The 15250-nt window shown below is 43.9% G+C and overlaps 1 protein-coding gene across 1 annotated transcript in view; it reads right to left on the bottom strand.

The window, feature by feature from the left end:
* The window catches only part of SND1 (staphylococcal nuclease and tudor domain containing 1), a gene marked incomplete in the record, with an annotated part of 904817 nt that extends 890920 nt beyond the window's left edge, over positions 1 to 13897 (bottom strand). The window contains 1 exon segment of the mRNA XM_078777892.1: positions 13792 to 13897. Coding sequence (XP_078634018.1) covers positions 13792 to 13851 — 60 coding nt within the window.
* Between the last annotated feature and the right edge of the window lie 1353 nt (positions 13898 to 15250).

The following is a 15250-nucleotide window of genomic DNA, read 5'->3' as shown; positions in this document are numbered from 1 at the left end:
GCTGCGGATGAAAGCCTTGTTGGTGGATAGGAGCTCAGGTGTGCCAAGGAAGGACTTTGCAGGATGGCGGATGCCCAGTTTGGCTTTGGAGGCCAACTTCAAAATGTGGCTTGCCCAAGAGAGATCATGGCTGAGAGTGAGACCCAAGAGTTGGAGTGACTGAACCTCTGAGAGGGTTGTTGAAAAAGTAGATGGTATAGGCTGTGAGCAGAGTCATTCTAACGTTCAATTCCGTTACAATTCCGTTTAGTAGTTGTGGAAATAGTGGAAAATTGATTGAATTCAACAGGAAGAGCTGGGAAAGAGTGTGAGACCTCACCTCAAAATTGGCTGAGCCTGATGGCGCGGAAAACACAATTGCAGCCTCTCATGATATTTTCAAGCGTGAAGGTAAAAACGTACACAAGAAAATAAAATCTTTTCATTTGGCCAATGGTTGAGTTCGAGTTGAGTTGGCTTTAGCAAGATAGCCTTTATGTAATGGTTAATTTATTTTCCCACTCCTATTGTCTTGAGGACATTGGGATATTGATCCCCCTCTCCCACCCCCCCCCCCCACACCACCCCCGCCCCCCCACCCACCACCCCCACCACCACCCCCGCCCCCCCCCCCCCGGCAGCCCAATTAGAACACGTAACCATTCCCATTTGACATAATAAAGTACAACTGATCCAATTACAGCTGCACATTCCATGATACCATTACCTCTGAGGACGGAGGACAATCTTCTGAAACGTAAGGATTTTAAACAAAGAATTAGATTCCTTACGACTCAGCGTGCGTTTACTTTATATAAATATAATCTTTTTCTAACTATATATTATCTATATATATAAAATAAAGTTTTTGTTTGTTTGTTTGTTTGTCTGCATGCACGCGCGAACCTCCTGAAAGGTGAAAGATACGAGGAAACCCCTGAAACAAAAAATGTCAGGACGGGCCCAGGGAAGGTTATCGGCTAGGTGGCGAGGCCGGTCTGGGCCCATTTCGCAATTAATAGCTGAGCTGAATTATAGAAGTCAATCTTCTACGGCTGCGAGTAAAAGCTGAATTATAGTAGTAAATTCATTCAAAAGAACCAAAAATGTCGGGACGGGCCCCAGGAAGGTTATAGGCGAGGTGGTGAGGCCGGTCTGGGCCCATTTCGCAATTAATAGCTGAGCTGAATTATAGAAGTCAATCTTCTACGGCTGCGAGTAAAAGCTGAATTATAGTAGTAAATTCATTCAAAAATGTCGGGACGGGCCCCGGGAAGGTTATAGGCTAGGTGGCGAGGCCGGTCGAGGCCGCCTCAGCCAGCCGGACTGGGCCCATTTCGCAATTAAAAGCTGAGCTGAATTATAGTATAAAATCTTCTACGGCCGCGAGTAAAAGCTGAATTACAGCAGTAAATTCATTCAAAAAGAACCCGGGCAACGCCGGGTGCATTCGGCTAGTATACAACAACAGGCATTTTAAAGGCCATTTTCCCTGCAAGAGCGGAGGTTAGCCCTGCGGTCCCCATGACAATCTTCTCCATTTTGCCCTATTTTCTGCATCTCCCCTTGTTAACCCCCTTGCCCGCATTTCTTCTTCGACCATCTTTAGCCAAGTCTTTCTCGGTCTTCCCCGTCCTCTACTTCCTTCCACATTCATTTCCATCACTCTTCTCAACCAGTCACTTTCATCCTTCCTCAACACATGACCAAACCATCTCAAACTGTTTCTCTTCACAGCATCCATCACATAATGTATACAGCTTATAACAGCTTATAAATAGGCTAGTATATATATATATATATATATATATATATATATATATATATATATATATATATATATATATATATATATATATATATATATATATATATATATATATATATATATATATAAAAGAAAGTTTTTGTTTGTTACTTGCTGGAAAATATTCCGGCAAGTATGTTGGTTGGTTGGTTGGTTGGTTGGTTTGTTATTTCCGGCAAGTATGTTGGAAAATATTCCGGCAAGTATGTTGGTTGGTTGGTTTGTCTGTTTGTTTGTTACTTGCCGGTAAGATTCCGGCAAGTATGTTGATTGGTTTGTCTGTCTGTCTGTTTGTTTGTCTGTGCGCAGCACTACGTCTACACCGTTGCACATAGAATCGCCAAACTTTACACACATATTTGTCTTGCCCTGGAATAGACCGTGCCAAATTTTTAACTCTCTCGGCCCAAAGCCTCCATTATGACGTCATAAATTGATAATTCGACAAGTATAAAACTTCATCCGATCAAGATGAAATTGCTTGAGCGTCATGTCGGCATAAACTGGTGGAGAAAAAAATAATAATGATGACGTCATCGGTCAAGTGGTTCGGCCGCCATCTTGGAAAAACCGAAAAACTTTGCACCTCTATATCTCCGAAAGTGCTGAATAGAAAAAATTGAGAGATGGCTCATTGTAAAGAACTCCCCATGGGGAATAAAATATGTTAATGATGATGTCATAGGTGCCTCCAATTATGACGTCATAATTCGACAAGTACAAAACTTCATCCAATCAAGATAAAATTTCTTGAGCATAATCTAGGAATAAATTATTTTAGAAAACAAATAATGATGACGTCACCGGTCACGTGGTTCGACAGCCATCTTGGAAAAAACGAAAAACTTGATCCAAAATGGCCGATATTTAAAAAAAGTACATTCCGGCAAGTCCTCAGTCTCTGACCGATTTTTCATCTGTTTGTCTGTCTGTGCGCAGCACTACGTCTACACCGTTGCACATAGAATTGCGAAACTTTACACACATTTCTCTTGCCCTGGAATTGACTGTGCCCAATTTTTAACTCTCTCAGCCCAAGGCCTCCATTATGACGTCATAATTCGATAATTTGACATATGTACAAAACTTCATCCAATCAAGATGCAATTTCTTGAGCGACATGATGGCATAAACTGGTGGAGAAAAAATAATAATGATGACGTCATCGGTCACGTGGTTCGGGCCACCATCTTTGAAAAACCGAAAAGCTTTGCACCTCTCTATCTCCGAAAGTGCTGAATAAAAAAAATTGAGACAAGGCTCATTGAAAAGAACTCTCCATGGGGAATAAAATACGTTAATGATGGTCATTGGTGCCTCCATTTTGATGTCATAATTCAACAAGTACAAAACTTCATCCGATCAAGATGAAATTTCTTGAGCATAATCTAGGAATAAATTAGTTTAGAAAACAAATAATGATGACGTCATCGGTCACGTGGTTCGGCCGCCATATTTGTCCAAAATGGCCGATAAAAAGTACATTCTGGCAAGTCCTCGGTCTTTGACCGATTTTTCATTTGTTTGTTTGTTTGTTTGTTTGTTTGTCTGCACGAGCTAATCTCCTGAAAAGTGAAAGATAGGGGGAAACCTCTGAAACAAAAAATGTAGGGACGGGCCCTGGGAAGGTTATAGGCTTGGTGGCGAGGCTGGTCGAGGCCGCCTCGGCCGGGCTGGGCCCATTTTGCAATAAATCTTCTTCTTCTTTCAAAATTCTCTCTCGCGGGGCCCGACAGAAGAAAGAACAAGGAATCGTTGAGCACTAACTGATACTGGGCTTGTGTCAGACCTATGTACAGAAGATTAAATTCATTCAAAAAGAACCCGGGCAATGCCGGGTGCATTCAGCGAGTAATATATAAATATAAATATATATGAATATGAATATGTATTGTTACACCCGGGGTCCGGGGTCTACTACGAGGGAGATAGCATACGTTACCCTCCCAAACTTACAGGACCTGAGGCTGCCGCAGACGAATAACTTTGTACTTCGGCAGGTTGAGAACCAGCAACTACGAACGCCCATTGGTCCGTCGCGTGATAGCAGGGTCCATCGTCGAACTCCGCTTACCTGTACCATGTGACGGTTTCAATCGGGGAACGTACCGTACGTACACTTCGGCAATGTACCACTTTCTTTTGTTCCTGGATGGAAATTTAGACGGCCGAGCAACCGTTGGTACCCACCAGGCTAATGCTAATTTTGTTACGGCCGATCGCTAGTCTGGGTGAAAGCAATGGTGGACCCAATGGAAGAAAAGACATTGACGGACAGAGAGAAAAGGAAACGTTTAACAATTTGATATATTTATAAGTACAGTCATGCGTCGCTTTACGTCCGTCCGAACAACGTCCAATCGCTTATACGTCCGTGGCCCATAAAAATAATAAGAAAATAATGGGGATTTTAAAAACCCCATTCAGACTTACGTAGCGGACGTAAGTGGCCTTAGAGCGGGCACACTCACGTGTTCTTAAACAAAATAGATTGTGTTGCCAGGCGTATGATGATACAGTACAGTAACTATACTATATATCAATAATATGTTTTGATAGATAAAAGAAATGCCTATGTTACTGGTTTATGTTTTTTGCCTATTGTAGTGTACAGTACTTTTAATTTGATTTCCTTACTTACTAAATAAAAAGTTTACAAACTGTATAACAGTGTATGCTTGGATTTGCCTCATCGGCAGCATCATCAGCATCCAGTCTCGATTACCCCCACGTATCGTGAGTGTTATTCCACCTATGGATCAAGGGGCTATTGCAGCTTTCAAGTCCTACTATCTCAGGTGGACATTTGCAATGGCTATTTCTGCAACGGAGGATGACAAGAAGACACTGAAGGAGTTTTGGAAAGAATATAACATGTACCACTGCATCAAGAACATTGCTTGGGCCTGGGATGATGTCACAAAGCAATGTATGAACGGAGTGTGGAAAAAAAGTCCTGAAGAGACATGTGAACGATTTCAAGGGTTTTGAAACAGACACAGAACTTGAGAAAAAAATTACGAGCAATCTTGTGAACATGGCAAACGAGCTGAACCTTGGCGTGGACGACGACGATATAGAAGAACTGCTAGAGGTTGTTCCAGAAGAACTAACCAACGAAAAGTTGCTAGAGTTACAGCAACATCGGACAGCTGAAGAAGAGGCAAGGGAAAAGGAAAGTGAGGAGGAGGTGAAGGAGGTACAGAAGAAGTTCACTATAAAGGGGTTATCTAAATTCTTCGCCAACCTTAACACTCTGCTGAAAAGTGCCGAAGAGATGGACCCCAACACTGAACGCTTCTCACTCAGAGAGGAATGCACATGCAGTATTTGCCGCATATCGGCAAATCTACGAGAAGAAACAGTAGACAAAACAAACAACGCTCGACATTTTCATCAAAAAACAAACTCCTCCCCACGACGAACCTCAGCCAGGCCCTTCACGTATGTAGAAATAAGAAAAGTCCATCAGATTTACGGATACGATACTGCATCTACCTCTCAATCAGTGAACAGTGTACTGTTTAATTTTACTTTACTATACAGTACTGTACCTGTTTTACTGGATGTATATTATACCTGTATTTTTTTACTGCAATATATTAGCTAATGTAGACATTATGTTATTTTATTAGCCTTCTTAACCTCTGTGTTTCATTAGTTGTGTACATTATCGAGGGAATTTAGTCAATATTGTACAATACAAGTACACTGCATTATTCCACACTAGGACGTGCCCGTACGTGGGTGCCCGTTCCTTGCCCAAAAAAAAAAAAAAAAAAAATTTCCAAATTTAAATCAAGTTTACCCGCACGTACGTGCTTGCCCGTACGTGCTTGCCCGTACGTGCGTGCAAAAAAACATGCGTGCAAACAACAACAACAAAAAACAACTTTGAAACCACGTGTCAGTAACGACCACAGAACCCCCCCCTCTATTTACATGAAATGGTTTGGTCCATTCGCAAAGCCAAAGCGAACGACCACAGAACCCCCCCCCCCCCCCCCCCCCCCTCTATTTACATGAAATGGTTTGGTCCAAAGCGAACGGCTTGCGAGTACGGTGCCAATCCCCCCCCCCCTCTATTTACATGAAATGGTTTGGTCCAAAGCGAACGGCTTGCGAGTACGGTGACAATCCCCCCCCTCTATTTACATGAAATGGTTTGGTCCAAAGCGAACGGCTTGCGGAGTTTGGTAAAGAAATCGCCACAGCTCGGTAACTACTTGTCCGATTAATCTGAAACCTTGAAAAGGCACATCCTCGGGTCCCCAGCAATATACCTGGCAAGTTTCAAGTATATCGGACCTGTGGTTGTCGAGAAACAGCGGTCACAGACAAACACACAAACACACAAACACACAAACACACAGACACACAGAGATTACTGGAATTATAGATAGATACACGTAAGTATAAATACAAAGTTCACAATGTGATGTTCGGACAACGTCCAAATGGGTTAACGTCACGTTTCCAAGAACGTATCTCGGACGTTAAGCGACGCATCACTGTATTTACAGTGTAATTTTTCAAGAGGAGAGAAAAAAAAAAAAAAAGGACAAGAGGCAGGAACTTATCTTATCCTACGCCTTATTACTTGCCAATTTCAAAACCATTTCGTTTCGCAGTACTTGGACAAAATATTACGGAATTTTACGTCATCTCCACCAATTCAATTTGGCGCTCACCGACCCCACCCCTGTCCTTTTTTTCTCATGACCATGTGGGATAAAGTGTGTTGTGATAAAAATAAATTCATAACTTCTGGCTTTAAGCACTTGATGTGAATGGCCATTTGGACACGTTTTTTTTTTTGTTTTTTTTTTGTATACTGAATCGAGGCTCGTGAAAGAGCTAACATTTATTTCACAAACAAAACAACCAGACAAACAAAATATACAAAAAGAGGGAGCGGGAGACAAGATGGGGACAGAAGGGGCAGCACACAACCACAACATTTGAGAGCAGGGAGAAGTGTGGGAGGGAGAGGGCTTGGGGGGAGGAGGCGTGGGAAGGGGGGGGGGGGGGAGAGGTATAAAACACAAGGGGACCGAAATTAGCGGGGGTAGAAAAGATCAAGGTTTTGGATGGGGGAGGATAAGAGATGGTGGTAAACAGCTGTTTTAAAGACCTGGAGGGTGGAGTGGGATTGAAGAGAGTGAGGGAGTTTGTTCCAGAGGCAGGAGAAAAGAGGAATGAAGGAGTGAAGGTGAGCAGAAAGTCTTGATTTTGGCAGTTTAACCATAAGAGGGTTGCAGGCAGATCTTGTGCGACCTGTAGGAATATTTGGGGGACAGAGCCCAGAGAGAGCTGGGGGGGCAAGGCCAGAGAGGAGTCGGTAGAAGACGGAAAGACCACCAACCTGCCTGCGGTGAGTGAGTAAAAGGCCCTTGGAGTTAGCTTCATCGCGGGAGATTCCAATGATTCTGAACGCTTTGATTTCAACAGCGTGAAGACGAGCTAGGTGTGAGGCAGGAGCACCACACCAGAGGGGAGAGCAGTATTCCATAGAGCTGCGGATGAAAGCCTTGTATGTGGTGAGGAGCTCAGGTGTGCCAAGGAAGGACTTCGCACGACGGAGGATGCCCAGTCGGCGACTGGCTTTGGAGACCAGATTTGAAATGTGGTTTTCCCAGGAAAGATCATGGCAAATAGTGAGACCCAAAAGCTTGAGTGACAGAACTTCTTGGAGAGGATTATTCAGAAAGTGGATGGGAGGGTTGTCCAGTCGGTCTTTTCGGAGAGACATCGTAAGTGTGAGATCTATCAGGATTGAAAGACATGTTCCATTTGTTTGCCCAGTCTGTGATTTTGTCCAGGTCTGCAGAGAGTGAGGAGGCTGCAGACTGCCGATCTGAGGGATGAGGAATGGAGCGACAGAGAGTAGAGTCGTCAGCAAAGAGATAGAGAGGATTTTCAAGAGAGTCAGAGAGATCATTGATGAAGACCAGAAAAATCACAGCGCCCAGAACACTACCTTGTGGAACTCCAGCCTGAACAGGAAGAGGAGATGAGAGAAACCCATTCAGGGCCACACGTTGACTACGACCAGAGAGGAAGTCCGCCAGACATGCGTGGAGATTTCCATGGATACCAAAGGAGGAGAGTTTGGTGAGCAGAGCAGGGTGCCAGACCGTATCGAAGGCACGTGAAAAGTCAAGGGAGACAGCTCTAATTTCCTGTTTGGCGTTGAGGACATCCATCCATTGTTGAGAAAGCAGAAGCAGCATGTCCAGAGTAGAGTGACCAGGTCTGAAACCAAATTGATGATCAGAGATCAAGCCATTGGAGAAGAGGAAAGATTTCATATCTGAAGCAATGATGGATTCCATTACTTTGCTGATAATTGGGAGAAGGCTGATTGGTCTGTAGTTGCTAGGATCTGTTTTTGCACCTTTTTGTGCAAAGCGGTGATGTTGGCTGATTTCCAAGCAGATGGCAGATGACCTTGAGCAAAAGAGAGGGTGAAGAGAACAGAAAGAGGGAGTGAAAGAGCGGAAGAACATGATTTTAGGACCCGTGGGCTGATGCCGTCAGGACCAGTTGCAGAATCAGAGTCGAGGGTTGACAGAAACTTTTCCACCTTGTCAGGAGGAAAGGACACAGAGTCCAGGAGCAGCTGGGTACGGTGGGTACAGAGAGGGATGGGTTTGGGACACAAGATTTAGAGGCAAACACAGAGTTGAGGCATTCAGCTTTTTCACGTGCGGAGTCAGCCGTTAAGCCGTTTGAGGTGAGGGAGGGGATGGAGGGGGAACAAACACCAGAAACAGATTTGACCAGACGCCACCAGGATTTGGAAGAGGGAGACATATAAGAGAGTTCGGTCTTGAGAACGGTGAGATATTGTTTCCTGGCTCTCCTGAGGGTGGACACACACTTGTTTCGGGCTTTGTGAAAGGAAATGAGATTTCCTTCCGTTGGATTTGCTTTCCAGGAGACGAAAGCAAGTTGTTTCAGGGCAACAGCCTCACCACAAGATTCCGTGTACCATGGACAGGAGGAAGGGTATGACAACTGAAGACGAGATGGGATAAATCTGTGCATGAGAGAGAGCAATTTACTTTGAAAGAATTCCCAGGATGAGTTGATGTCAGAGGCGGTAGAGATGGGAGACCAGTCCAGATGATTGATGGCTGCTTGAAGACCGTGCCAGTTGGCCCGAGTGAAATGCCAGACTCGTCGACGCTGAGGTGGCTCTCTGAGAATGGTCAGAGAGATGTCCACTTTGACGAGCACATGATCAGATGAGCCGATTGGAGCAGAAGAAGAGCAGCAGACATTTTCAGGGAAGTTAGTCATAACCAAGTCCAGAAGAGAAGCTGCTCCGTTGACTGAGATCCGGGTCGGGAAATTGACAGATTGTGTCAGTCCCAGTGAGTCGCAGAAGTCCTTTGCTGAAGAGCCATGGCTGGTGAGAGAGGTACCCCCACCCAGCCAGCTGGCATGGTGACAATTGAAATCACCACATATGAGGAAGAGAGTTGGGATGGGTAGATAGAAGTTGGTCCATATTATCAGACAGTGAGATGTAGATGGAGTCATCACTGTTTGGTGGACGGTACAACACACATATGAACAAAAGGTGGGAGCGAAGGGGAAGCCGTAGCCAAAGGTATTCCTGGGGGTGAGGTGGAGAGAGGGCAGTGGAGGGCGAGTGAGGAAGAGAGTTTTTTATAAAGATAGCAACCCCACCTCCAGGACGAGGCTCAGATCTATCATACCGGAGGAGGGAGTAACCTGGGAGAGATACCAAGGCATCAGCGACATCATGAAGGAGGAAAGTTTCTGTTAAGCAGATCACATCTGGTTTGTCAGAAGCAACCTGTATGGAGAGATCAGTCAAGTTTGAGCGAAGGCCCCGGATGTTTGAGGTCCATACCGTTAATGAAGAGGAAGGGGGAGCATCGGGTACAGAACAGAGGGGGGAGGGGTAGGGTAAGATGTGGAAGAGGAGGAAGAGGTAGGGAGAGCTGTTGAAGGTGTGTCAGAGATTTCAGAGATTTCAGAATAGCTTGGAGAAAGGGAAGAATGGGGCGGACAAAAGGTTTGATGGAGATTGGGTGAGGCACAGTGAGGTGTTATTTGAGGAGGGGGGAGATGAAGGTGAAAGCTGGAAGGGGGAAGAAGCAGGGAGGATGCTTTGAGGAGGAGGGGTGAGAGGGGAGTCTAGGAGGGGAGGAGCGAGGGAGAGTCTCGGAGGGGAGGGGTGTGGGGGGAGTTTAGGAGGGAGGGGAGGGAAGGGGCAAGGGGGGAGATTTGAAAGGGATGGGTGATGGGGAGGATTTGGAGGGGAGGGGTGATGGGGAACTTTTGGAGGGGAGGGGGGATGGGGAAGTTTTGGAGGGAAGGGGGGATGGGGAAGATTTGGAGGGGAGGGGTGAGATTGGATTTTGAAAAGTGTACGATTCATGGGAAACGAACATTTTTTGCAAAATGAGTTTGAGACCTTCGAGTCAAAAATACGTTTGAGGAAGCTGAAGGAGGGGTGGAGTTCTGGAGAGTTTAGGGAATGTCGAAAAGAGGAACTGTAAGAGATGGTATTATTATTTTTTTTTGGAATGAATAGATTTGGTGAGCAAGACAAAAGCATCCTTTTGTAGGAGAAGAAGAAAAAGGTGTTATAATATATGAGAGAAAATAGTTGTTCAGGGGAGAGATTATACATTTCTAACCACGTGATCACGTGATCGCGAACAACGTGAACGACGAACGAACGAACAAGTAAGAACAACAAATAAACGAATAAGACCTGAGAAGGAAATATTTTTTTGGGTTTTTTTTTTTTTTTTTGAGTAGAGATATTAAACAAGGAGGTATGGGATGAACGACTGGGACGAAACAGAGAACGAAAATAGTTGCAGCGCATTCGACGAACCGCTGAGAGAAAAACAAAACCACAAGGTCGGAGACGGTACGGTAGCCTAAGCCTACGAGTACTAGGCCTCAGAATACTCGATACGCATTAACCGACGATTGTGTATACATGTACGAAAAATTAGCACCGAAAATTTTCCTAAAGATACGCTATAGGTACACACACCGAAAGATAGATACAGTCTCGACAAAAACACAATTGTGAAAGATTACTTAGCTTCGAAAGCGTGAGCGCATGGAACAGCTTCGAAAAGACGTGACCTCGCCGAGATCTCGCGATCTTTTTGCAACAGACATCACAAACATATACAGGTATTGGACAGAAAATGGAAACACCAATGTAAAGTCACTTAATAGGGTGTTGGGCCATCACATGCGGCCAGTACGGCCTGTATGTGCAAGGAGTCCACCAGCGTCTGGAATTCTGCAGGGGGGACGTGGCACCATTCTTCCACGGCAAAGTCAATCAACTCACACCTGTTTGATGGAGGGTGAAAACGCTCTCAGGCGTCATTCCAAAATATCCCATAAATACTCGATTCGGTTCAGATCTGGTGACTGAGGCGGTGACATGTGGATAACGTCAGGGTCATGATTATCAAACCATTGGGCTAGCACATGTGCTCTGTGGATGGGGGCATTGAGGGGTCTCCTCTTGCAGCCATGCTAGCCAAAACTATAGGCAACCAGCCTGTGCAGCATTTCGAGTCATCTCAATGAGATGACCTTATAAAATGGGTCTTGATGTCCAGATGTCCATCCATCTGCGTGTTAATTTTTGCTCCGCCTCTCTTATTTATCACCCCACTGATTGTTCTGAAAATTGACACATGAATACAAGACAATAGCCCACACAAGCGCTCTTGCTTCAATATTTTGATTTTGCTTCAACTTCTCTTGCTTCAACAACAACTCGAGGAAAGGGGGTGGGGGGCTACCAGGGGATCAGGGTGGCTCCCAGGGTCGTTCCACGAAATCAACAGAGGTCTTAACAAAATGCTCAACACATGGGCCACACCTGTATAGAAGCCGTTGCTTGGTGTCACTCATTTACCCAGGTGTTTCCATTTTTTTTGTCCACTACCTGTGCATGTCGATTCATAACACTTGCTCATGACCAATCCTGAAACTTTTTTTATGCCTCCGCACCCAAAGGTGGCCAGAGGCATTATGTTTTCGGGTTGTCCGTCCGTCCTTCCTTCCTTCCTTCCTTCCGGGCTAAACCTCATTTTTCTCAGCAACCACATGTCCGATCGAGACGAAACTTTCAGGGTAGGAGTGACACTCATGCAGAATCTTTTTTCTCATAATTGTGACATCATAGGTCACACGGTATGGCAGCCATCTTGGAATAAACACAAATAATTATTTCTTGGAAACCGCTGAATGGAAATATTTTAAACTTGGCACATTGTCAAGTATTCCCAATGGGGAACAAAAGAAGCATGACAATGATGACATCATATGTTAAGTGGTATACCATCCAAAACCGTTTTAATTGAATTTCTTATCCTAAAAATCTGACATTGCATGCACATGATCTATGTATGACCCATTTGTATTGAAATATTACATTTATGACATCATAAGTCACATGGTTTGGCAGCCATATTGGATTTAACCTAAACCCTTAAAAAAAACACCTCCCAAACCACAAAATCGATTGACTCGAAACTTTATGTGTGTCATTGACTTGGCATGGCGATTAAAAGATGATCACGAAAACATCATTGGTCACATGGTGTGGCAGCCATATTGGATTAAAGGAAAATATTAAATAATTTATATCTCTTAAACCGCTTACTCCATTGATGCAAAATTTTACAAACATCTAACACCATTGTTGCATATAGTTTGAAAATGATGACACCGTAGGTCATGTGGTTTGGCAGCCATCTTGGATAGAAAAACTAACCTTATCTGATCAACAAGAAACTTCACAAATGTCATCCCCTACCCATACATATACATATGCAGAGTGTACATTTTTAAGGTCAGGTTATGTGGTGTGGCAGCCATATAAGCTTCAAAGCCGATGTTTTTTTAAAATCCCTTCTCTGAAACCGCTTCACAGATCGATGTGAAACCTGTCATGGCTGGTGAAAATGTGATACTCGAAAACAGCTGAAGTGATTTAAATCAAACTTGTTTATTTTAGGACAGTGAACGAGGGCATCTACCCGTTGTGGTACTATGCGGAGGCAAATTGGCCACAGTTGCATTGCTATTGTTTTTTTTTAAGTTTATTGCACGTTATGTCCGCAAAAGGTTGAAACAGATAAGTATGACGTCAGCACAAACAATGTTACTTTCAAAGCATGTCTTGTGTGAAAGCAAATGCTCTGCATTTTTTGATCCTCAATGCACTCTTTAACCTCAACTTTCCGAAATAGCTCGTTTGTTTTATATATAGATCAAATATGTACAAATAAAGTTGAAAACGTGTGCACAGGACTTAAAAAGCAACACCACGTGTCAAGGCACAAAGACTTTCGACAACTTTGACAAACAGAAAAGCAATGAAAAAGTTTTTCAACGACTAAGTTACACCACATGAGCTTGTACTGGAAACAAAACGACGAGATGGGATCGATTTGAGAGTTTTGCACATTTTGTCATTGTGCAAAATACTGCTTTACCCAGATTTCCAAACTGAGGTTTCTTCAAAACTTTCCAGACAATGAAACTCAACACCCATTTCCGACGACGACATCACTTGTTAATAACAAAAACCAATTCAAACTTTGTTCTAAACTTCTACAAAGTGATTCAGTTTATGACCCCTGCATTTCGGAACGCCTCGATAAGCCGCTTTGCAACTTTCCGTGACATCTGCACAAGATGCACTCGTCACAACAACACGTCAACAAGTGGGAAATACGCGTTTCTGCCCGACGGGGCAGATTAACGGTAAAGTAAACAATGTACGCGACCACGTGCGTTTCCAGCAAGCCGGAGGAGGCGCAACCAAGGTGCGCAGCCTGCCAACGTGTCCATTCCTGCCGCTTGGCTTCACGGTTCCATCATACGTGGAGCGCCGCCATGTGAAATTAGACAGACCCGGCCGCCGGACAGGCTGCCACTGCACTCAAAAAGCCCATTCTGACCGTGTCAGTGCCGCTTACCTGCTTCACGATTGCCCTCTGCAGCGCTGGAGCCACTTGCACGCCACTAGTAGCCGCCATTTTTTCAGACAGCGAGGTATTTACCTTCCCTTCCGGTTTACAGATCGCTTCCGCATGCTTCTCAGAAAACGATATTTCTGTTCTTAGGAATTAAATTAAGTTGCTTAGATATTGTCGTAAACTATACGTACGAGTGATATAATGATCAGCCATTCAAAATCGTACGTTATGCATTTACCCGTGTCTCTAACAATAAATAAAACGAATAAAAATTGAGATGGAAAAAAATTGAAGGACTCAGCCGAGCAAACGAATATGCAAAGAGATATTCCGTTATAAGTGCTGCGAGGTTTTCCAAATGGGTTGGAATGTTTCCACCTTTCCAGTCAAAAACCGCGTTTAGAATATATATGTCCTACAATTTAGAGATAATTTCGTTTTTAAATGTTTAAATTACTCAGGTAAATATGCATGAACTGGCATTAGTCAGTCTTCTTCTTCTTCGTAATAGCTTCTTCTTCTCTACTTATAATTTCCCGCCTCGTCTTCTTCTTTCTATTCTTCTTCTTCTTCTTTCCATTAACGTGTATGGATCTGCAGCTTTTCGTTGCACTCTCGTCATCTACGCCGCAAGTTTTTTTTTTTACAAATCTGATCGAATATCGAATAAAATTACGGAAATAAGCGACCACAAGTGAAGACGAACTCAAATAGTCGTTGTAAAAATAAAACTATTTTAAAGAGATTCAAAGTTTATGATAGTCAAATTAATTAAATGCAAACTAGTGCAATTCACTTATTGAGGAATAGGGGTGCATTGAAAGGCCAAGTGGATGATTGAACGTGCAATCATCTCGTGTTGAGGTAAATCTGCCGCATAATGTACGTAGTTGTAGCAATGAAAGAAAACTGGAGCGGGGAAAAAGAGGATGGACTGATGGAGTGTGTAGTAAGGTCACGTGGACAGCAACTGACACCGAAGCCCCGCCCCTATGGTGACGAGTCAGAGAGCGAACCAAGCACGGTTCTTCTTCTTCTTCTTTGTTTGTATGTGGCACAAGGCTGCGGGCAGCATCATCGGCTGAAGGCTGATGCAACACCATGTGCTGATTATGATAGGAATTTGGAATTTGTTCAGGATGCCGGCGATAGCTCGCCTACTCTTCGTGAAGGACACCATGGGATATTTAACGTCCACCAACAAACGCTGCCTATGGATCAAGTACCATCACCATGTATTTGCTGCATATTATTATTAACTCGGCATCTGTTTCAAAGGACACAACCCCTCACGACAAGCTCAAGATCTCCATTGACGGAATGGAGATTGATATGGGTAGCTCTGCAACTCTACTTAACAGTCGTGATTTTGACCAATTTGACGCTACATTTATGATAACCCACTGCAACATTATTGGAAAAGGTACACTGGTGATGTCATCAAATGCTTCATAGGTGA

The sequence above is a fragment of the Myxine glutinosa genome, chromosome 1 (assembly GCF_964187855.1).
Source record: "Myxine glutinosa chromosome 1, kmMyxGlut1.1, whole genome shotgun sequence".
In the NCBI taxonomy this organism is placed as follows: Eukaryota; Metazoa; Chordata; class Myxini; order Myxiniformes; family Myxinidae; genus Myxine; species Myxine glutinosa.
The sequence above is the reverse complement of the archived record's forward strand: the minus strand, read 5'-3'. Positions and strand labels throughout refer to the sequence as shown.